General features: G+C 42.5%; 1 protein-coding gene across 3 annotated transcripts in view; it reads right to left on the bottom strand.

The window, feature by feature from the left end:
- ATG4B (autophagy related 4B cysteine peptidase) overlaps positions 1–24,180 on the bottom strand; it is a 44,133-nt gene that overhangs the window by 15,140 nt on the left and 4,813 nt on the right. For all 3 annotated transcript variants that reach the window (XR_003761027.2, XM_029069754.2, XM_029069755.2), the window contains exons 2-7: positions 11,407–11,508; positions 9,332–9,403; positions 5,952–6,050; positions 4,684–4,785; positions 1,806–1,878; positions 1,269–1,348 (exon numbers count right to left, since the gene is read on the bottom strand). Coding sequence is in view for 2 of the 3 variants with exons in the window: in XM_029069754.2 (XP_028925587.1) it covers positions 1,269–1,348; positions 1,806–1,878; positions 4,684–4,785; positions 5,952–6,050; positions 9,332–9,403; positions 11,407–11,508 (528 nt within the window). In the remaining variant the exon portion in view is untranslated. The remainder of the gene's footprint in view (positions 1–1,268; positions 1,349–1,805; positions 1,879–4,683; positions 4,786–5,951; positions 6,051–9,331; positions 9,404–11,406; positions 11,509–24,180) is intronic.

Genomic DNA, 24,180 nt, shown 5'->3' with positions numbered 1-24,180 from the left:
ACACAACAAAATTAAGAGCTCCACAAATGCCAGTACCACCATTCTTTGGAGCAACCTTGAATCACCATCAGCAATTTAAGAGGTTTAATCTTAGTCTAAACACTTTCCAGGCATCGCTACTCAATTTCTCATTTATTTTGAAACACAAGTCTCTCTGCTTCAAAGAGCAATTTGCCTCTCTACTTGTTTTGTTTTGTTTTCTGTGTCCCCCTTCTAGACTATGAGCCTGCTGTTGCGTAGGGATTGTCTCTATTGCTGAACTGTACTTTCCAAGTGCTTAGTACAGAGCTCTGCACACAGTAAGCGCTCAATAAATATGATTGAATGAATGAATAAACCAGCACAGCCTGGTGCTTTGTTTTCTGCAGAATTTGCTCCCTAAAATACCCATGTTCACACAGAACAGGATAACTTCAAAGTACTACCAAAGCTACTGTTAATGGTGCAGAGAAATACTCTAAGAACTTATGTCTAGTCACTGAATTAAATGGGCTGAAGTGTCTGGACTCAGCTGAGTGTCTACTTACTGTACCCTAGAGGAAAGCACACAAGACCTAAAGCCAGGAAACATGGGTTTAAGTCCCCATTCCACCACTGGCAGGCCGTGTATCCTTGGGTAAGTCATTTAAACCTCTCTGTACCTCAGTCTCCTCATCTGCACAATGGAAAAGGTACCATGTCCAATATCATAAACCCAGTGCTCAGCACATTAGAAGCACTTATTAAATGCCATTATTATCATTACCCAAAGTTTTTGGTTGAGAGTGGGAGGCAATAGTGAGAAAGTTATGTTTTTTTATGTGTACCTGAGATAGCACTTAATTTTATACCTTTCCTCTTCTCTATCTTTCGTTAGACTTCAGAGACAACTTTTTGGAATATCTGTACACCTTTGGACCATTTTTTTCTTATGTCTTTGCTGATACGAAACACTGGTAACAACTGCTTTTTTCCATCTCTCTCTTTGTCATAATACTTGCTGGTTTGTTGTAGATGTTACTTGGTAAAGCAAAAAAATTGTAATACCATTATTATTTAAAGAGACTCATATCAAAGATAGTTCATAATATAAGTTAATTATGGTTCTTTTACTAACAGGATTTAATTTCTGATTCCTTAGGCAGTCCTAAAATGGTTCCAACAACAATTTCAATATTATAGGAGTTCTATAACTTGTGCTATGCAGTGTATCCTCAGAATTCTCTAATATTTCTCATTCTAGTTATCAGTACAAATCCTCAATTCTGACATTAGTTTGGGTAACTTACTAATTTCTTCGATCACTACTGTGTTGTCCATAGCTATATGAACTGCCAATGAACTCCATGTATCAAAAGCAGCAAGTTTCCTAATTTGAAGCAAGAACAAGAAAAAAAATAATCTAACCATTTTAAAAGACACATTGCTTTTTTCTGCTCATCCCTCCAAATTTAAAAGTTGAAAATAGTGCATGGTATTCTAGTTACTTCGGCAATAAATCCTCCCAGAAATCTTACCCATTTACTTCTACTTCTCTTACTATCTTGTCCAGTTTTTCTTTTCCAGAAAAAGTGCAGAGAAAATGCTGAAGAAATGAATCCCCAATTGAGGCATTTGAAATATTTTAAAAGGACAGGACTCCTTTAAAGATTTCTAATGTTTACTGGTCATTTCAAGAGTCTTTCCAAACCCACCATCCCAATGCCCAGAAGACATATTTGTGAGAATCATCATTTCCTCTTGCAACAGTCACTCATTTTTTTCCCCCCAAACCAAACTTTACTTCTTTTATCACAAGAAATTAAAAGATAAAATTCAATACATACTTGAGTACTTGGGCAACTGTGTTTGGTCCATACCACTGGCCTATTGATTTTCCTTCTCCAACACCCATTTGAGCTATAGCAAAGAGAAACAAATTAATAGCCTTGTGTTCTTCCATCCTTCAAAGAAATATTTGATTCCTTACTGGACTACGGTGTTTAGGTGATGTTATATTTAAAACATGTACATAAATGTGTAAGACTAAAAGGACTGTTAAAATAAAGAATGGATGACCCAAATGATTTGGGGCTGGCACAGCATCTGTGCAAAGAGACTGAAAAGATTACAGTTTTTCCAGCTGATGAGACAAAGGCTGAAGAATGTGTGAAGACCACAAAATCATGTGGGAATGGATGGGATGAACACAGATCTCTTCACTAAACCCTAAAACACCATGATTGAAAAGAATGCAATGGAGCTGCAGATGATAAATTCCATCAATACAGTGTAATGAACATCTACTTGGAAGAATTCAGTAAAAGTCAGTGCCTGACCTCAAGGAGCCTAAAAAGCAGCAAGGAAGACAGGAACTTAAATAATTTAGATAGGAGGAAGAAGGAAAAGCAGATATGTAGATAAGTGAGTGCTTAAGAAGATTTCGGTTGATAGACACAGAAGTGCTACAAGTGGGTGTGATTGAAAAAGTGAGTAGCTGGGGCAGAATTACTGAGATTGTATTGGGGTGCAGAGCAGGGAATAGAACCTGGAGAGAAGAGAAATTAACAGGGGGAGAATCAAGACAAACTAAAGGAAACACTGCTTCACCTTAGCTGGGGGCAAAATACAACGTGCTTTCTTCTCAGAAAACTTGCGGCAATAGAAAGCATCAATAGGTTCAAGAAGAGTTTGGATACATTCCCAAGTGAAAAGTTTATAACAGGTTAAGGGAGGAAGAGGAGAGAGATGTTAGAGGTCCATGAAGGTTTCATAAAAGAATGAAAGATATAAAATTACTAGAGGAGCAAAATTTAGGATCTTAGGGTTACAGATTTGTTTCTGTGGTTGGATATAAAGGGCAACTACTCTTGGTTTGGAGTTAATTTTGTTTGTTTGTAGTTGCCTTATGCTGTCAAGTCATGCCTAACCCATAGCAATGCCATGGACACATCTCTCCCAGAACACCCCGCCTCCACCTGCAATCATTCTGGTAGTGTATCCACGACTTTTCTTGGTAAAAATAACCAAGAGGTTTACCACTACCTCCCTCCAGGCAGTAAACCTGAGGCTCCGCCCTAAACTCTCTCCCATGCCGCTGCTGCCCAGCACAGGTGAGTTTTGACTTTTAGCAAATTGCCTTCCACTTGCTAGCCACTGCCCAAGCTAGGAATGGAATGGATATGCCTCAGCTTGACTCTCCTTCCCACAGATGAGACTGGTAGAATACTGATATCTATCCAGGTGCGAACCTGAGAGGTGTTGTTTGATTGGTATTAGGCATTTTCCATGTGCCAGGCACTATACCTAAGCAGTAGGATAGATATAAGGTAATCGAGTTGGACATAATCCTTGCTCCATACAGGGCTCACAGTCTTAATCCCCAATTTTACAGTTGAGGTACCTGAGGTGCAGAGAAGTTAAATGACTTGCCAAGGAAACACAGCAGACAAGCAGCAGAGCTGGGATTAGATCCCAGGTCCTTTTGAGACCCAGGTCTAGGTTCTTTCCACTAGGCCACGCTGCTTCTCTAACCTGACCTAGTTCGTCATTCGGTCTTGACCTAATTTGTCATTTCTTACATTTTTAAGGTATCATGAGGCAAAAAGACTAAAGAGGATTCTAAGGTTATCCATAGGAGGCTATCCCTTTGCTAGTAATGCTAACAAAGGAGAAATAAAATGAAAGTAAAAAGTTGACTTTTTCTATTGAATTTAATAGTCCTTTGTTTTCTGAAGATGAGAATATTTCACTAGTTCCATAGAGTGGCCCAAAAGGTATAGCTTTCACTGAAAAAAAGAAATGCTCTTGTTCTTGCTCATCAGTAATAGCAGTAGTTAGTAATTCAGGAATTTGTTGAGCATTATGTGCCAGACCCTCTACTAAGAGCTGGGATAGATACAGATAATTGGGTTGGACACAGTCCTTGACCCTCATGGGGCTCAGTGTCTTAATCCCCATTTTCAAATGAGGAAACTGAGGCACAGAGAAGATAAGTGAACTGCCCAAGAGAAGACGAGTGGTGGAGGTGCGATCAGAACCCAGATCCACTGACTTGGGTTGCTGGGAATTCAGCATGGGAGACTTGGAGAAGGTGGGCTTTCTAGGGGACTACTGATCTGTCATATCTGGGGAGGGAAAGAGTTCTAGGCTGAGGGAATAACATGGGCAAAGAGTTGAAGGCAAAGGAGTCGAGAGCAAGGTACAGCTTGGAGGGACCAAGACAGTCGTTTGGCAGGGAGCAGGTGGAGAACGCAGACATATAACGGCGGGGTGAGATGGTGGAACACCTTGAAACCAATTGTGAGAAGTTTTTTGCTTGATAAAGGGAGTATATGGGAAGCCAGCTGAGGGTTCTGAGGAGAGATGTGGGCAGAGCAACGCTTCAGAAAGATGATCAGTGCAGTGGTGTGGGGTAGATATTGGAGAGGAAAAGGCTGGGAACAAGGGGACTGGCAGACACTGACATACCACGCTAACCGTGATATGACCAGAGCTTGCTCCAAAGTGGTAGTTGTTCGGGTGGATAGCATAAAAGGACAGTCAGGCACAAATGAAGATTTGGGCAGGATTTACCACAATTCTTAAAAACAATTTCATCTAATCTAACGGATCTACAGAAACAAGTTCCTAGTGTAAAGCCTACGGGTCTGCAGAGTCCTGTGATGCCTGGGAGAGAGGAAGAGGCATGAGTTCTCCTAACCACTCTTCACAGATCGCACCTACCTATTTGGTGGATGGAGTAGTAGCTGTCCTTCTTGTCAATGAAGGCGTTGAGAACGTTGAAATAGTTGTCTGTCTGTCTCCTCCCTTTTTTCCATCTCCAATCTGTACAGAAATAAAGAAGTCTGGGCACTTACCAACAGCTGAAATTTTCCAAAATAGTTCTGTCTGATTCAATTATCTATGATAATGGAAGGGAGGGAGGGAGTAGGGATGATATGGACATTTTTTTAAATCTACATATTAAACACAAATCTCCTGATAGTCAATAGTCTCAACCGCCTTCTCTTCCAAGTCATTTACATGAACGGCTAAGGAACAAAATGGAATGATGTGAGTTTTGTTTTTTCTCCATTCCACTGCCCAATCTGGTCATCAGATGAACGGTCCCTAATTCCCTAGCAACATCCTTGCCAAAAGGTATAATGAAGAGACCCACTGTGGCCTAAGTAGGTGCACTTCATTTTGACTTTTTAATTACAAACCAAAAATAAACTGTTCTTCAGCACATGGGGGCAACTCTCTAGGATTTAACACACATTTTACAGTTCCATTTCCTTTGAGCGAGCACCCTTATGGGAACTGGACTCTGCACTAATTAGGCTGAGACAAGTAAGTGAAAGGTGGGTAAAAGTTATGATTCCAGGTTTTTCCCAATTTAAGAGCATCCTCCTCTTCAGAACTAGGCATTATACAGACTACCGAGTTATACTCAGTTCTCTGCTCGCGCAGCGGTTGTATTTCTGACCAATCCACGGTAAGAAAAACTTGTCCTAGAATATACATGTGTTTTGACCAACAGTATTCACATGCGTACAAAACCATCCCCTCCAACACTGCAATCGCAATCTACCTAGAATGTTCCCTAATGTCCTAAAATGATCGACCCAAAACACAGTAAAAATAGGTGGTGTGGAAGAACCAGAAATCTACTTGGACAGGCAGTTACTTTAGAAGCAACTTTAAAAATAGACGTGGATCAATAAACTATCTACAGAGCAAGAATCTGCAAATATTTACTGACCAGTTTAGCTTTTTCAGTTTCCATAAAGAAGTTTTAATTAATTGAAACAAGGTTGGAAGGGCCAATACTGGCCACTGGAGGGCCGGGTCTGACTACCAGAGGCCGGCCTCTATCATCCTGACCTCTGAGTGCAAAGGAAAAAAATAACCAAGTTCTAGATTTAGAACATTTACGAGTGATTCCAGCCCTCGCCATGCATTAGAGCTCCATCTTCACTTGGCAATTATTTCTAAGTTCTAAGGCTCACCTCTGCCTAAATGTCTGCAGAGCAAGGCTTGGGCGAATATCATCTGTCCACACCGTAACATGCAGCCCCAGCCTGTGTCAGAGGTGGGGCCAGTTCCTCCTACAACCAAAGAGAATAACAGTTAAGGGACATTTCAGCAATCAGGTCAAAGGAAACTAAATGTGGTTTACGAGGAGAATTGTTTTTTGGAGGAATCTGACATGCTAAGTTTCTCAGAGCCGAACCCACGTCTCCCCTGTGGTCTGTCCATCTATGGGAGGGTTAACAAACCAAGATCAATCACATTAATTAATAGCAATGGCCATCACTCTGGGAACAAAGGAACTGCGAAGGAAAAGAATATACATATGCTTTCAAACTTAAATCAGCTATACTTTTTACTTTACTCTTTCATGGCGAAAAAAGGACCTAACCACGGGATATTATACAGAATGTAATTGTAAGTCAAAAACTTGCCTACTACGCCATGAAATCAGTATTAATTGGAACAGCATTGTGAATCCTACCTAACAAGTCTAAAATATACAGGATAGTTTCCTGAGTAAATAGAGTCAAAGAGCCCATTCACTCCATTTAATTCACTGTGAAATACGGAAGGGGTCACTTACGCAAATAACTCCGTGTGGACAATAAGGATTTGATTTTAGGAGCTGGACTATTCAACTTGAAATTTAAACACACATATTTGAAGAGGTATCACCCCAGCCTATCTTCAGAGCTTACCGGGTAAAGAGCACTGTACTAAGCGCTTGGGAGGTGATATAACAGAGTTGGTAGACACATATTAATAATTATGGCACTTACTAAGTGCACACAATGTGCCAAGCATGGTTCTAAGTGCTGAGCTAGATACAAGTTAATCGGTTTGGAACCAGTTCCTGTCCTACATAAGGCACAAAGTATAAGTAGGAGGTAGTAGAACTGAACCCCCATTTTACAGATGAGGTAATTGAGGCACAGAGAAATTAAGTGACTTGCCCAAGGTCACACAGCAGACAAGTGGCAGAGCAAGGACTAGAACCCAGGTCCTCCACACTTTCAGGCCCCTGTTCTATCCATTAGCTCACCCTGCTTCTCAACAACATTCTTCCCACCAATCCCCTTTGTATGTCAAGGAAAGCAGAAATGGGGAAAACATTGCAGGAAACCTTAAATCAATCCCACTACAATAATACTTGAAAAATCAAAATACTTAGACCCTTGACCTTTCTCCAACACAAATTACAGAGCCATTCTTTAACTCAAGTCAAAAAATACCTAGGTCTCTTAAACAGATAGTAAGCAAAACAAACAGAACACTCCCCCAGAGTGCTTGAAAATACCCACTGTTCTTCACTGCATCCTTTTCTGCCCCAGAGACATAACTCCTTTAGTCAAGCCAGGGAGTCCAATACAAAAGACCATCAGTGAACGCTGAGTGGAAGGTCCCCTCGGCTCACACATCCACGTCCCCAGGAGGCTCCAGAGACTTGGGAAATGCAGCTCTCCGCGAGGAAGGACAAGGGATCCCCTCAATCTTTCAGCCCCACCCTCCCCCTTTCCCCACTCTTTTCCGCTACATCCGCTCCCTTCATTTCCTCTTCTCTCATGGCTTTAAATACCGTTAGTACACAGACAACTCTCACACTTATATATACCCCTCCACTCCTGAACTTTTCCCCTCTTTCTACATCTAGCCCCCATGTGGCTGGGACATCAAATCTGGAGTGCTAAAATTAGAACAGAAGCAGATAGCTGTCTTTTTTCTCAAAGAAGAGCGGTGTGACCTAATGGAAAAAGTACGGGGCTGGGAGTAAAAGGACCAGGGATATAATCCCAGCTCTGCCATTTGCCTGCTGTGTGACTCCAGGCAAGTCACTTACTTTTCTGTGGCTCAGTTTTCTCATCTGTAAAATGGGGATTCAAGCCCTGTTCTCTCAGACTGTGAGCCCATGTCGGATAGGGAGATCGCCTGACCTGATTAACTGTATCTACCCAGTGCTTAGAGCAGTGCATAACAATCGTCCTCCATATTCCCTCCCCTGCTAAAATCACATCATTTCTCTTCCCAAAGCATCTCTTTGATCTGCTATCTCCTTTTCCTTTCCAGTGCCATTCTTCTCATGAGGAATGGCCTCTTGAGACTGTAAGCTTGTTGTGGGTAGGGAATATGTCTACCAACTTAGTTGTACAGTAGTCTCCCAAGCATTACATACAGTGCTCTGCATATAGTCAGTGCTCAATAAATACTGTTAATTGATTAGGGTGACTGATATTTTCTAATAGCTGGATTGTTGGTATCTGTCCTCCCGCAATTATAACCCACCTTAACTCGCCTGCCAAAATGATCTTTGTCAAGCACTACTTGAACCGCATCACCTCCTCCCACATTTCAAGTAACAATAATGGGTCCCTAACACCGTAAAGACCAAAATCAGACCCTTGATCACGGACTTCCTGGTCCTAGTTATCCCCACTGAAGATGGGCCTGATCTTCGTTCCTCAATTCCAAATATACACTCAGGTCATTTCCCTTTCTAGAATATCTTTTCTCCTTACTCCTACAGTCTTGCTATAGGAGGCCTGCCTCAACATATTCAAACCAACCCTCTTCAAACCATCTATTGCCAACTACTCCTTATCCTTTACACAACTTTATACGCCCTTCTCTACAGTTAAGAGACTGCTTCAATGTCTGAGTTTGCTCCCCGTGAGGGCTATGACTGGCTGGTAGTCAGATAGGTGTGGTTTGGGGCAAAGAAACCCCTCTACCACCCCACAATTCCTCTAATTGGCCATACAGCTGAGAGAGAGCAAGTTCCCATCCTACTCCATGCCACTAATGCCATATTCTTGGCCCTGCCCGCAGTGGAGAATGATGATGGTGGCCAATGGCGGTAAGACCCACAGTGACCTTGTCTCTGGCCACAGTGGCTACTTAGAGGAGAAATCGGAGCTATAGAACAAAGCAGGGCAGCAAAGAAAAGTCTCTGCTTCCCGCAATGGCATTAGGATTCCATCTCCTGGTGTGTGTCATGCCTGTGCAGAGTGTGGGTTCATCTGTGTGTGCGCGCATACTGTCACATATATATGTAAGCTTTGTCCATGAATGTTCTGTAGTTAATATATATCTGTTCTGGCTCCACTACTTAGACTGTAAACTGCTCCAAAGATAGACACTGAGGTTTCTTTCAAAAATACAGACTCCTATCCAAATATGAATCCCGGGTATAGAAGGTAAACTCTAAATATGTGTGCTTTGGTAAGAGTGATGATGATATTCTTATATTCTACAAATATTGAATCACCTTTTATACAAAACAGATCCAAATATTTTCAGGGAACTTGGACAAGATCAATCCAGGCAAGAAAATAAATGACAAAGTACTTGGACATCTTACCAATGGCTGGAAAATTCTTCCTGTACGTGAACCAAAGCCGCGAAGTCACATCTGATAAGATATCTTCTTTTTCTAAGGATTTTTAGAAAAAAACAAAGCCCAATTAAGCATAAGGAATAACCTCAAATTGCATCAACTTAAACGCCACCCACTGCAAATACAGCGTGGCTCAGTGGAAAGAGCACGGGCTTTGGAGTCAGAGGTCATGAGTTTGAATCCCAGCTCTGCCACTTGTCAGCTGTGTGACTGTGGGCAAGTCACTTAACTTCTCTGTGCCTCAGTTCCCTCATCTGTAAAATGGGGATGAAGACTGTGAGCCCCACGTGGGACAACGTGATTCCCCTGTGTCTACCCCAGCACTTAGAACAGTGCTCTGCACATAGTAAGCGCTTAACAAATACCATTATTATTATTATTATTATTACTCCTAAAGTCTTGCTATATGAGGCCTGCCTCAAGATGTTCAAACCAACCCTCTTCAAACCATCTATTGCCACCTTCTCCACATCTATAAAGATGATGGTTTTCATGGCAGAATGCCAATATTTAAAATTCTTTCCTGCATAGTAGATAATTTACTTCACATCCCAGGTCTGTGGCAGTTAATTTCGCTAAACTACAAAATGGCTGTGCCAGATTTCATTCTTACAACGACATCAGGTGATTAAATACAAACACTTAAAAGTTAACTGGGAAAGCAAAAGAGATCAGCAGCCAGGTCAGAGGAACTGGATTAAATTCTGGTACATCCGCACGATGCTTTAGATCAAAAGAGACCTTCTAAATGCTGGACACCAGTAAAAGATATAGAAAACTAAAGGCTGGGTTCTGCCATTACATTAAAAACCACAATATTTCCATTTCTGGAATGCTGGCTACAGCTCTTCTCATCTCATCTTATAAGCTATAAGAGAGCTGGACGATCCAGAAAAGGACAGCCAAAATGATCATAAGGGTTGAGATGCCTCCTTATAAGCATAGATCAAAACAGAAAGGTAAGGTAAGCTAAACTAAGTCTGAGAAGTGGAAGGTTGGGAGACGGGACATGGTTGAAGTTTACAAAATCATGAAAGCTGGAACTAGGTGAATACAGACCAGCTCACTGAGTCCCCAAACAGAGGGATAAAGGGTAACAACAGGAAGCAGCATGGCCTAGTGATAAAGCACGGGTCTGGGATCCAGAGGACCTGGGTTCTAATCCGCACTCCATTTGCCTGCTCTGTGACTTTAGGCAAGTCACTTAACTTCTTGGAGCCTGTTTCTTCAACTGCAAAAATGGGGATTCAACACCTGTTCTCCCTCCTGCTTAAACCATGAGCCCCATATGGGAACAACAACAGTTTCCAGTTTGATTGATTTGCTATCTATCCCAAAACTCAGAAGAGTGCTTGGTACATAATGAGCGTTTAAATACCATTTTAAAAAAAAGCTCGAAGATGATAGGTTTGTAAAAAAAAAAAAATCTGTGACAAGAAATTTCCAGGTAGAAAATAGTTTCAGCGGGGGTATGGATAAATTCAAGGACAAAAAATCTATATTGGGCTGAGAGATGTTAGAAGGGTGAAATAATTACAGGGCTTACAGGAATATGCTGGTTTACTGGAGAGGAAAAAGCAGGTATATTTCAAGGAGGGCGACCACTATATTGTTTCTGATTCACCTGACTCAGGATGACATTTTCATTGCTCTTAAATTCTTATCAGAAGTAGTTTAAAAGGGTTAATAAAGGCATGTGTGTGAGAGTACTGGGGAAAAGGGAAGAGGATCAATGGCCATTTTGATTTCCTTTTACAGTTATGACATTTCTCCATTTTCATTATTGTCAAAACTGTGGTTAAATAGCCGCAGCAAGTAAATTAAGAGCACAGCGGGAGTGGGAAGAGGTTAGAGCTGTCAATCAGGCAACCAGAATCCATATTTCCCTAGGAACTTCAAACATCAGTCCAGATAGCAAAGTGTATATGAGGCATTCAGGCAGGAAAAGAGCAAAGACAAGAATAAGTCGAGAGGAAGTAGAGATGATCGTCAGAAGGTTGTCAGTCAAAAATGGATAGCGTTCAACTTGAATATAATACCTGTGAAAATAGTGTATTTTCTACCCAGGATCCAAACAGGTTCAGTGGTCTCAGGAAAATCTTCGAACTCAGCAAATCTGAGTGTATCATAGGTTAAAGTAGCTGTTGGAAAGCAAAAGGAACCAATTACATCCAACAAATCATTGCTTTCTTTTAAATTATACAGTAAATAGAAAAACAAATTTGGGGGAATAAATACAGAATGGTGTGAAACAGGTTAGGAATGATCTCCATCTAATAAGTTATTTGTAACTATAAATCATAGGAATATTACCTTACAGAATTTGGGAAAACAATACATATATTCCAAATAAACTGAATTCTGCTCCAAGGAGAAGGCAGTCTCACCACAAAGTATCTATCTCGCTGCCTAATGCTTAAAAAACAATCTTCAGGCAAAAGATACTTACTTTGTTACTGGGTTAGAATCTTGGTTTTAATCATGTGTAAATGTCATGTCATCAAATAAACTATGGATTATTTTTCCTAATTCCCAAGCACTACGACTTTAACGACTTTTGACTTAAACCCCTGTTCTTTGTGGTAAAGTTAAGAAGCAGATAACATACCTTCTTGAATTCTAATCCTTAGTTTATGGGAAATAACATTAGAAATGGGTGAAGCAGCAATCTCTGGTCTTACATTTAATTACACGTCGGTATCAATAAGCTCTAAAATGAGCTAATCTTTCATCTTGAACGACTCATCTTCTCTTCTAAATCTCCTCCTCCTCCTAACCTTCCCATTTAAGTCAACTATGTCACCACTCTCCTTATCCCAGCAGTTCACAACCTCAGCCTCATTCTGAACCCAGGGTCTCTGTCAGCTCATGTTTAATCTACTTGCCCACCTTGCCAGGTCTTTCTATACAACATCTCTCAATGTGCCCCTATTCCACCCACACAGCTACCACCCTGGTTCAAGCTCTGGTCATAACATGGCTAGACTACCATATTAGCTAGAGACCAGCAATTTCTAGCACTTATATTCTTCCTCACACATCTTCAGGACTTACGTACAGGTGCACGCCCACTCTATACTATTTATCTTGTTTACTGTGTAAGGTAGAGAGAAACACAAAGCATATTTACAGTGTAAGACCCTCGTGGGGAGGGAATGTGTCACTTGCTTCTTTTGAACATCTCAAGATTTTATTAGTCACCCCATGGGGGCTCAATAAACGCTCTTACTACTATGAAATGAGGAGATTCACTATCAGTAGAGGGAGAATAATGAAGTTACAGAGATGCCCTTCTGCAAGAAGGAAATTCCACTTCCACATGGAATAGGTTTGCAGATATTGATCCCACATTGTTGTTAGACCCATGGAAAAAGCATATGTAGCTGGCTAAAGTGGGCAAAGACTAAGGAGACTAAATACAGTATTGTTGGTAGACAATTCCCTGCTCAAAAGGAGTTCACGGACTAACAAAAGAGTGAGTAGAACTGCGCAAGCCACTACTAGTTTTGTACTCAATCCCTCAACACGGGTCCTCGTCTGTCATTCTCGACAGGAGAATCCATCATCATCCGGCTTCCATGAGCTTCCTAGCAGAAATGTTAAAATTAGGACAGGCCCCAAAGCCTAGAATCTGAAAATTTTTTAAAAACCCAAAAAACTAGGTAATGCCTAAATACAGTTCAATGTGTACTACTATTAAAAGGTTTTAGAGTGCCACTATTACATTTTACTATCAGATACACCACCAGTATGCCATTCGAAATTGTGGATTGAGCTAATATTTAATTCCTATCAGATGGTACAAAATGAACTGCAATGCTGCCATACAGACATAGAACAAGAGATGGACTCTTTTAAACCTGATAAACAACCTGCTATCCCAAATTTTGGGATCCCAACTTTCCTTTTTACAGCTTGAAGTGGAAGGAAGAGATTGAAGATTTTATTTCTATGGTACTTGCTAAATGTTTACAATGTGCCAGACACTGTTCTAAGCGCTGGGGTAGATACAAGGTAATCACATTGGACAGTCCCATGTCCCGCACAGGGCTCACAGTCTTATTTCCCCCTTTAAAGATGAGGTAACTGAGGCTCGGAGAAGCCAAGTGACTTGTCCAAGGTCACACAGCAGAAAAGTGCCAGGGTCGGGATTAGAGCCCGGGTCCTTCTAACTCCCAGGCCTGTCTCTATCTACTAGACCACATCACTTTCTTCTCTCTTCAAAGTCCTTTGGATATACAATGGAAGAGAGCCCCCGCAGCAGACTAGTAAAATTTTTGGAATACCAAATTTTAGAATACCAAATTCCTGTGAACCTTTCCTGAGCATTGAATGGTTGCATAACAGGGACTGAATCAAGCGGCACCGATTGAGTCTCTGGGAGAGTCACAGGCAGGATTTATATTCTCCATAAAGGACAGAAACCACGTGCTGTCCCAAAGTTGTATTATATGCTGTTGATGATGATAGAGAAGCAGGATGGAGTAGCAGCTAGAGCACGGGCCTGAGTATCAGAAAGTCATGAGTTCTAATCCTGCCACTGCCCACTTGCCTGCTGTGTAACCTTGGGCAAATCACTTTTCTGGGCCTCTACCTCATTTGTAAAAATGGGGATTGAGACTGTGAGCCCCGGGGGGACAGGGACTGTATCCCACCCAATTTGTTTGTATCCAACCCAGTGCTTAGCAGTGCCTGGCACATAGTAAGCAATTAATAAATGCCATAATTATTATTAGCATTATTATTAAGTCACTTAACTTCTCTGGGCCTCAGTTTCCTCATCTGTAAAATGGGGACTAAGACTGTGAGTCCCACGTGGAACAGAGACTGTGTTCAACCTGATTAGCTTCTATCTACCCCAACGCTTAGAACAGTGCTTGACACAGAGTAGGTGCTTAACAAATACCATCATGATTTTAAAATGATGATGATGATGGCTTCATTTAGTCCTCAAACTTATGGCCCATTAAGGATACCAGAAGTCAATGCAGAAGAGAACCAACGGAGGGAGGGTTTTCCTCAGCAAGTACAATTTTATTGCAGAACAGAAGCCCCCTCAGCAAGGCACTACTCAAATGCAGACGCAGCGTTGTGTGCCTAGTGTTTTACGCAATGCCAAGGATATGTGGATATAATGAAGGGACTGATGTAGGATGCCTGGAGGAGAAATGAGGCCGCTACTTGAAACCAAGCATAAATTCTACAATTTGAGGTGGAACTGCTCATTTCAAAGCAGAAAAATCAGTGGATTTGATACTATCCTTCCTCTGGATCAAGATGAGGACCTCTGTTCCTTGCAAATGAACTTATATTAAAGCACAGAGATTTTGGCAGCTTTCCAATATGTTCTGAAGCCAAATAGCCCTGCATGCAAGCTATCTCCACAGAAGCCAAAAGAGAAAAACATTCTAGGCAAGGATCACAATTTTGGAAAGCAAATTCAGTTGAACTCTGCTGTAATATCACTTTCAAATGTACCAGTTTAATTTCATCATCAGCTTTTCTGAGAACATCATTCCATGTTCCCCGGTGGACCTAAACTGACCCCTAATTATACCACACCCTTCTGAAAACATCTTCCCTCAAATTTCCCCCCAAAAAACTTCAAATGAGGCACTGACAAGGTGCCCGGTCTAAAGACCCAGGCAAATTTAAAAACTGATTAGCTTTCTAAAATCATCCTCTAGAATTAGTCATTTTTAAATTCATTCATTCAATCGTATTTATTGAGCACTTACTGTGTGCAGGTCACCGTACTAAGCGCTTGGAATGTACAGTTCGGCAACAGAAAGAGAATTCCTGCCCACCAACAGGCTCACAGTCTAAAAGTTTAAATGAGTTGGTTAAATTCCTTTAATTAAAATTAAAAGGAACACACGTCTTCCTAAAATAAGTATGTTATCAACTAATAATAATTGTACTTAAGTGCTTACTAGATGCCAAGCACTGTTCTAAAAACTAGGGGAGAAAGAAATTAAACAGTTTGGACAGGTGGTTCCAGGTGACCCACATGGGGCTCACAGTCTAAGTAGGAGATGAGGTAATTGAGGCACAGAGAAGTTAAGTAACTTGTCCAAGATCGCACAGCAGACATGCAACTGAGCCAGGATGAGACTCTGACTTCCAGGTCTGTGCTCTTTCCACTAGACCACGATGCTTCAAAGTCTGACTCCTAGGACGCAAGGGCATTTATCCAGCTACCAAACCCTCATTTAACAGTGACAGTTTGGAAGCAATTGTTAAATCAATTTCCGGGTGGATGAGAACACGGGATTGGAAGTCAAGGGATTTCAATTTTATTTCCTACATCTTCATCAATTTACAACTTGATTGGGGACCAATGATTTCAACTTTAAGTGGCAGTCTCTTTTCCTATAGCAAAGCGATAATCCTGTTTCAGAACAAAATGAATTGAGTTTGAGAAAGGATGCAGCCAACCTCCTTGAAAGCTACTAAAATATTATCTGACAATCTTCTGAGTCAAACTGACCTTCCATCTCTTCACAAAATATATCCTGTTTTACTACTTCCCTTTATTTATGTTGATCCAGATATTCAGAAAGTTTGTCATTAGCGGGGAGGGAGAGAATCAGTTTGTATTTAAATTGCATAATGCTATAATCAAACGTATTTATCCAGCAATTATTGTGTGCACAGCACTGTACTAAGCACTTGGGAAAGTTGGTGGACTCAAAGAGCTTACAGTCTGGAGGGGGAGACAGACAATAATATAAATTACCAATATGTACATAAGCGCTGTAGGGCTGAAAAAGGTGCGAATCCAAGTGGTCGCAGAGGGGAGCAGAAGAGGAAATGAGGGCTTGGTCGGGGAAGGTCTCTTGGAGGAGATGTGCTTTTAATAAGGTTTTGAAAGTAGACGAAGTGATCGTCTGATACGAAGAGGCAGGACGTGGGCAATAAATCAGTGGTGAGATAGGCGAGATCAAGGTACAGTGAACTGGTTGGCATTACAGGCGTGACGTGTGCAAACTAGGTTGTAGTAAGAAATCAGGGAGAGGAGGTAGGCGGGGGCAAGGTGATTATTGAGTGCTTTAAAGTAAGTGGTAAGGAGCTTCTGTTTGATGCAGAGATAGATGGGCAACCACTGGAGGTTTTCGAGGAGTGGGGAGAGACAGGAGGTAGGGAGGTCAGCAAGACGGCTCAGAGAATAATCAAGGTGGGAGAGGATAGGTGCTTGGATTAACGCGGTAGCTGTTTCGATGGAGAGGACAGGGCTGATTTTTACAACGTTGTGAAGGTTGACCCGACAGGACTTGGTGACACTAAATATGTGGGTTGAATGAGAGAAAATAAATCAAGGATTAGTCCTAGGTTATGAGCTTGTGAGACAGAGAGGATGGTGGTGCTGTCTCCAGTGATGGGAAAGGGGGAGGAGGAGTTTTATTTTGGACATGTTAAACTTAAGGTGTGGTAGGGACATCCAAGTAGAGATGTCTTGAAGGCAGGAGGAAATGTGAGATGAGAGAGATCTATTAGGGTCGGAGATGTAGATTTGGGAATCATCCTCATAGAGGTGGTAGCCAAAGCCATGGGAACAAATTAATTTTCCAAAGGGGTGGATGTAATTGGAGAATAGAAAGAGACCCAGAACTAAGCCTTGAGGGACCCCCATAGTTAGCAGACTGCTCAGACATATTCACATGGAAAAAGAGCAACATCAACACTCTCTGGGGCAGCTGTGGAAGAGGTGTCAGAGAAGCCACCATTCTTACAAACACTGAATCAGAAAAATAAATATTGATTTAATCAAAATAGTAAGCTAGTTGGCTATTATAGAACATCCCCCACGCAAACAGGGGGTGCTTAGTAAATACTGATTTAGAAACAAAAATGAGTAGCCAGTGAAGTATCTAATTTGAATCTTATTAGAACACATCTTCAAGATCTCTCCTTTCACATACATACAAATTCCTTTTTTTCCCCTTTGTTGTGACTTGAAAGGGAAAATAAATAGGAAAAGATGAAAAAGGCAATGTCCGGAAGTAGCTAATTTATATTTTTTAACAGTCCAAATGCCATTAATCTTCATGACTGCTTTGAGTTTGTTATGTAGGGAAGAGGTTAAATGCAAAGCATACATATTCCATCTTTTAACCTTAAAGTTTTTAGGCCAGGAAGTCCTTTCACATCTTTCCCAACACAGCACTTGGGTCAGGGTAAAGCAAGATCAAACATTTTACTGCCTCTTCTAAGGTAACAAAGACATTTTATGAGTTAGCGTGGCCTCAGCTTAATAAGTGGAGAGACCTAAGAGCACTTCAAAGACAGGAAGACATATGACTATGGGAAAGGTTGCAGTAAAATAGTCCAATCAAGAGCGTGATTGAAGAAAATAAGCCTTTACTGGCTTACTGTTAAAATGGTTCATCATGTATTGCGTATGAGGAGTTCTGAGAAGGGTGGGGGGGCTACAAAAGCTTCAAGACTAAATGGCTCCATGACAAATCTTCACGGTGGGATTGGCGCTCTGCCTGGGTGAAGGTGAACTTGGATTTTCTAGGTGGGTTTTCTTATCCAGCTTATCAACAATACTGATTGCTGACTGTTTGCAGAGCACTATACTAAACACTTGGGAGAGTACGACACAACACGGTTGGTAGACATGTTCTCTGCCCACAAGGACCTTACAGTCTAGAGAGGGAAACTTGGAAAGCACTTTTCTTCCTACAGAGTAGAGAAGCAGCATGGCCTAGTGGACAGAGTATGGGACCGGGAGTCAGAAGGACCTGGTTCTAATCCCAGCTTTGCCGGTAGTCTGTTGTGTGTCCTTGGGCAAGTCACTTCACTTCTCTGTGCCTCAGTTACCTCTTCTGTAAAATGGGGGTTAAGACCATGAGCCCATATGGGTCATGGACTGTGTTCAACCTGTTTAGCTTGTATCTACTCCAACAGTTAGTACAGTACCTGGCACTTGGTAAATGCTTAACAATTACCACTAAAAAAAAAAAAAAGAAAGAAAAAGAAGAGTCTTCCTTCTCTCTCCAATTGGTCTGAAAGTGGGTCTCCCCAGTTCCAGTGGGTATGGATCAGACTGGGGGGGGGGGTGACTCTTGGAAGGGTGACGGAGGGAAGCAAGTCCCAGAGAATATTTATCCTCAATACCTTAAAATTTGGAAAATTAAAAATAATAATACAGCCACAGTCTACCACTCTTCTCCTCGGGGACAACCAAGTGCAAGTCACTGATTGCCAGGCAGTGCAATGTCACAAAATGAGATTCATTTTCAGTGGAAAGCAAATATTCTGAAAGCTCAAGTACAAATTCAACTACAGCTGTAAGCATAACTAGAACTGCTAATGAATGGTGGACAACTTGGAGGTTGTCTAATTTAATCTTTTTCTAAGATTCATTCATTCGATCATATTTATTGATCGCTTACTGTGTGCAGAGCATTGTCCTAAGTGCTTGGAATGTTCAATTCGGCAACAGATAGAGACAAGCCCTGCCCAACAATGGGCTCACAATCTAAAAGGGGGAGACAGACAGCAAAACAAGTAGACAGGCTTCAATACCATCAAAATAGATAAACAGAATCATAGATATATTCACATCATTAATAAATTAGAGTAAGAGATTCACAAACTATGAGCCCACCGAGGGACAGGCTCCATATCTATTTCCCAACTGTATACTCTTTCCCAGTGCTTAGTAATGATGGCATTTAAGCGCTTACTATGTGCCAAGCACTGTTCTAAGAGCAGAACACTGTTCGAAGTACAGTGCTCTGCATAGAGTGAGTGCTCAATATTCATTCACTCATTCAATCACACTGATTAACTGGTTACTATTAGAATTTTATCGACAAGGGCCTGCACACCTGTAGAGGATAACCGGAAATCACCATAATCCTTTCTTGCTCTCCAGTTCTCACAGGTCGTGGGAGGACACAGAAAGCCAAGTAGCTCATGACCTGGGATGCCTGGGAATAGAAAAGGCAGCTGCCGGCACAGTTCCAAGACCTAACTGGAGGATGATTATTTCCCCATTCCTCAGGGTGGTAATGAAAAGCAATCCCTTCTGGACCTCAGCAACACTGTTTTGATCTACTCATCTATCCACCCCCAGTAGTCTGGGTATTCTCCCCGTCCGATTCCCATGTCTGACATATCAATTGCTTTTGGGACTCTATGGGCTCTGATCCTTGCTGCTACGGGGAAGGGAGTAAATATAATAAAATTCAATTTTTAAGACAAGTGATAATATTTCAAGTATTTAAAATGCCCATGATCTGAAAATTTATAAAAGCTCATACAATGGAAAAGACATAAGTGACTTGAAATTAACTTTATTTGATCAAAGGAGAATCACATTTGGGGGCTTATAAGAAGGTGTAAAGAACTTCCAACTGCCTGGGAAGTCTCACTGGCAGAAAACTAGTCAACTTCAAAAGGAAGCAGTTGAAGCTGCATCCCTACAATTAAAAACAAACTGGACAGTCAGAAAATGACAGGAAACAATCTCTGTGTCAGCCTTTAGGGATGAGAGTCAAAGTGGTGGCTTCCTCCACTACTAAGGAGGAAAAAGATCACGATTTTGTGCACTTTTTCCCACTCTATCTTCTGATTTCAGTAGAGAATCTGACATAGATGAAGCTTCAGCAAAGTGCCCCTTCACTTTCACACACTAAATTGACCTCGTCTCCAAGGTGGACGTCTCCTCCAAGAGGCCTTCCCCAAATAAACCTTCATTTTCTCCCACTCCCTCGTGCGTCACCCCCTCTCTCAGCCCCATACCATTTACAGACATACCAGTAATTTATTTATACTGTCTGTCTCCACCTCTACATTGTAAGCTCACTGTGGGCAGGGGACATGTCTACCAACTCTGTCATACTTAACTCTCCCAAGCACCCAGTACAGTGCCCTGTACAAAGTAAGTGCTCAATCAATACAATTTTGTACAGATCTGTAATTTATTTATATTAATATCTGTATCCCCATCTGGACTGTAACCTCACAGTGGGAGGGAAAGTGTCTACAAACTCATATACTCTCTCAAGCGCTCAGTACAGTGCTTTGCCACAGTAAGCGCTTAATATGATTGATTGTCAATAAAAGAAAATTTATTTTCAGCTAATACAAACTACTCAGTCACCTATCAACCAATCAATGGTATTTATTGAGCACTTATTGTACTAAACACTTGGGAGAGTACAATACAATAGAGTTGGTGGATACATCCCCTGCCCAAAGTGAGCTTATGACTTTCCTTTATGCCCCCAAATGGCAGTCCAGTCAAGGGACTATCAATCCCAACTGGATACTGAAAAGCAAGGAAGCCTTGTCTTCTTTGAGAAATAGGTCTGACAGGGTCAAACTTGGAATTTCTACTATGAGTTCCTGCAATATTTCAAATTAACAAGAGATAGTTTATCAAAGTTTGGAATGATTTAGCATTTTGATACTAAACCATAATTAAATCCTCAAAAGCCCACTAGTGCTTTCCTCTAGAATAGTGAAAACATGCATTTTTAATCACATTTGACTGAGCTCAACCTGACCAAATTATTTCCAGATAAGAAATACCGCTGATGAGGATTTCATAAGACAACTTAGAGAGAATACCTACTGTTATATATGGCTTGAGCATCATATACTATTGGGTCTCATTTCTTCGTTTTTATTCTCCCACCTAACAAAATTAGTCACTACACTCCTGGAATGAAGACAGAGGTGACATGACTTTGCATAGGCTGGCGCCAGGTTCCAGTCACCCAACAATACCCCTACCAAGGGATAGAGCCTGATTTATTTGCTAATTTATTCCAGCATTGGTAATCCCCACCCCATGAGTACATCCAATCACAGCAGGTGAATCAATTCCCTCCCCACCTCTTCCATTTCCAACCTCCCCCCGTTCCCAGCAATTCAAAGTCAGCCCCCTCCTGCCACCTGCCCAACATGGGAAGCAGCACTGCCTCGTGGACAGTGCTCTGACCTGGGTTCTAATCCCAACTCCGCCTCTGTGTGACCTTGGGCGAGTCATTTTACTTCTCTGAGCCTCAGTGATTTTGTCTGTAAAGTGCAGATTAAGACTGTGGGCCTCACGTTGGACAGGGACTTTGTCTAACCCGATTAGTCCCTCTCGACTGATAGTTCGTGTGGGCGGGTAATGTGTCTGTTGATTGTTACGCTGTACTCTCCCAAGAGCTTAGTACAGTGCTCTGCCCACAGTAAACGCTCAATAAATATAACTGACTAGTGTCTACCTACCCCAGCGCTTAGAATAGTGCTTGACACACAGTAAGCGCTTAACAAATCCCATCATTATTATTTTTGTGCACCAGAAGTTTTTGCTTTTCATCAACTGACCTGAGCAACAGTACCGGTCACTGATACAAGCCACACCATCCCGCACTATCCCCCGTAACATACTTGGAGCCTCAACTCCCTGCTCTCGCTGCAGAAATGGGCACAGGGTCAGACTGGGACAGGATGGGGAGAACGGTTCCTGCAGCGGGAACCCTCCCACCAGTCCTCCCCTCTCCCTTCCTGGTTGTCATCGGTTGAGGTCATGCGCCAGGACGGGAAACAGACAGGGGAACGGTGGGGTGACGACATCAGTGACGGTGGCCGCAACTGCAGGAACAGCTGTTGCTATGATTGAAAGTCAGATACAGAAAAATACTTGAGCTGGAGTGCCGAGAGAGGAGCAGCGGGGATGGGACGGGACAAGAAAGCCTTTAGGAAGAGAGGAGGGGAATCGGTCAACCAGTGGTATTTACTGAGCACCTAGGGGGTGCAGAGCACTGTACTAAGCGCTTGGAAGAGTACCGTACAATAAAGTTGGAAGGGGGAAGAAGATGAGGGAGAGAGGGGAAAAGGCATTTAAAGTAAGTAAATGGTTTCAGCCAGTACGTTGGGGCTGGTTTCGGTGCAGAACCTGACTAGCTGCACACTGTGAAGAGGCTACATTTGTTGAGGAAGGTAATATACTGAGGCTGTGTTGTGCCTGTCATTTCTAGAAAAAGAGAGATCTGTCACCATCTGGTGACCGGCTGATTGGCTGGGGGAATGAGGGCATAGGAGAAGGGGGCAGTTACTGTACAAGCATCTCCTGGGCCCCAAAATGCAGATTTGAGCCTATTCCCACAGGAACAGAAATGACAGAGCAGCTACCTGCCAGGACCATCCAAAAGGCACCTGTTTTCTTATGGCAGCCACTCAAACTCATTGCATCTAAAACCAAACTACTCCTTTTTCCCTTAAACCCACCGCTCCGAACTTTTCCATCTCACACCACCATTCTGTGACCCCAAAGGCCACAGGTTCTATGTCACGCTTGACTCCCCACTGTCTTCCAATTTGCACCGTGAGTCTCCTCCCAAATTGAGTCCCTGCACATCATCTCCTGGATCCATCCCTTCCACTCCAAACTCTTACAACCCTAGTACAAGTTCTGGTCATACTGAGTCTACACTATTATATCAGTCTCCTCAACCTCCCAAAATCCAACAAGCTCTATCCACAGGATCCTAAAATCCCACCATCCTCAGTAAGCTTCCCCTACTTTATATCCCTCCTCAACACTTTTCTATTCAGTAGCCCTTGGTATTCACAGGGATTATTGCTAATATATCACAATAATTATAACATTATTGCTGTGTGCCAAGCACTGAACTAAGTGCCGGGATAAATCCAAGATATTCAGCTAGGACACAGTCCCTGTCCCACATGGGGCTCATCAGTCTAAGTAGGAAAGAGAACAGGTAGTTAATCCCTATTTTACAGAAGAGGAAGCTGAGGCACAGAGAAGTTCAGTGGCTTGCCTGAAATCACATAGCAGACAAATGCCAGGGTGGGGATTAGAACCCAGATCCTCCATGTTCCAGGCCTGCGCTGGTTTCACTATGCCACGGCAGGGTTATGCCATGCCACCACACCCCATCTGCGACAAAACCATGAATACCCTCTGTGCTCAATGGCAGTTGGACATAAAGCGTGAGTTGTAGCCGGTGGCCACCCGGATGAACCAGGGGGCCGAGGAGACAGGTGGCCACTGAAGAAGCATCGGCTCCGGCTGTTGGCAGGTGGGCAGACAACCAGCAGGGGCCGGGGGCAAGGCCAGGGCCCACCGCTGCAGACACAAGTGCTGGTGGGACAGCCAACCGTCAATATGCGGAATTGTGAGGGAAAAACCAATCTGTCGGCGTCGAGAAGCTACTCTATGTGTTTATTCGCTCATTTATTTTGACTGCTCCATTTGTATGTGCTTTTCTGTTAGTAGCCCCCATTAGACTGCAAGTCCCTTGGGGGCAGAGAACATGTCGCTTTGCTTCATACTTCCTAAATGCTAGGCGCTGTGCATTGACCCAGTGACTCAATAAATACTACCATTACTAAACCACACCCTTGGAGGGAGGGAGGGCTCCAGCAGTGGGATCCAACTGAGTTGTACAGTTGAGCCCTGGAGGCTCCTTGTTTATCTCTCCAAGTCTCTCTTTCTCCTCCTCCTCCTCCCCGGCCAGGCTGCGATCTCTCCCTCTCTGCCTCCCAACCTGGTGTCCCTTCCTAGCCTTGCCTGCTTGCCACATTGTCCATTATCTCCACGCAGGTGATGTAAGGATTTCTTTGCTAATCTCCTTTGCTATCAAGTTCACAGTCCATGCTCCAGAGAAGCAGCGTGGCCTAGTGGAGAGAGCACAGGCGTGGGAGTCAGAGGATCTGGGTTCTAATTCCAGCTCCCCCACTTATCCACTGTGTGACCTTGGCCAAGTCACTAAACTCTGTGCCTCAGTAAGATTGTGAGCCCCATGTGGGACAGGGACTGCGTCCCACCTGACTGGCTTGTA

This window comes from Ornithorhynchus anatinus, chromosome 7 (genome assembly GCF_004115215.2).
Source record: "Ornithorhynchus anatinus isolate Pmale09 chromosome 7, mOrnAna1.pri.v4, whole genome shotgun sequence".
In the NCBI taxonomy this organism is placed as follows: Eukaryota; Metazoa; Chordata; class Mammalia; order Monotremata; family Ornithorhynchidae; genus Ornithorhynchus; species Ornithorhynchus anatinus.
This window is presented reverse-complemented; position numbering and strand designations above follow the sequence as displayed.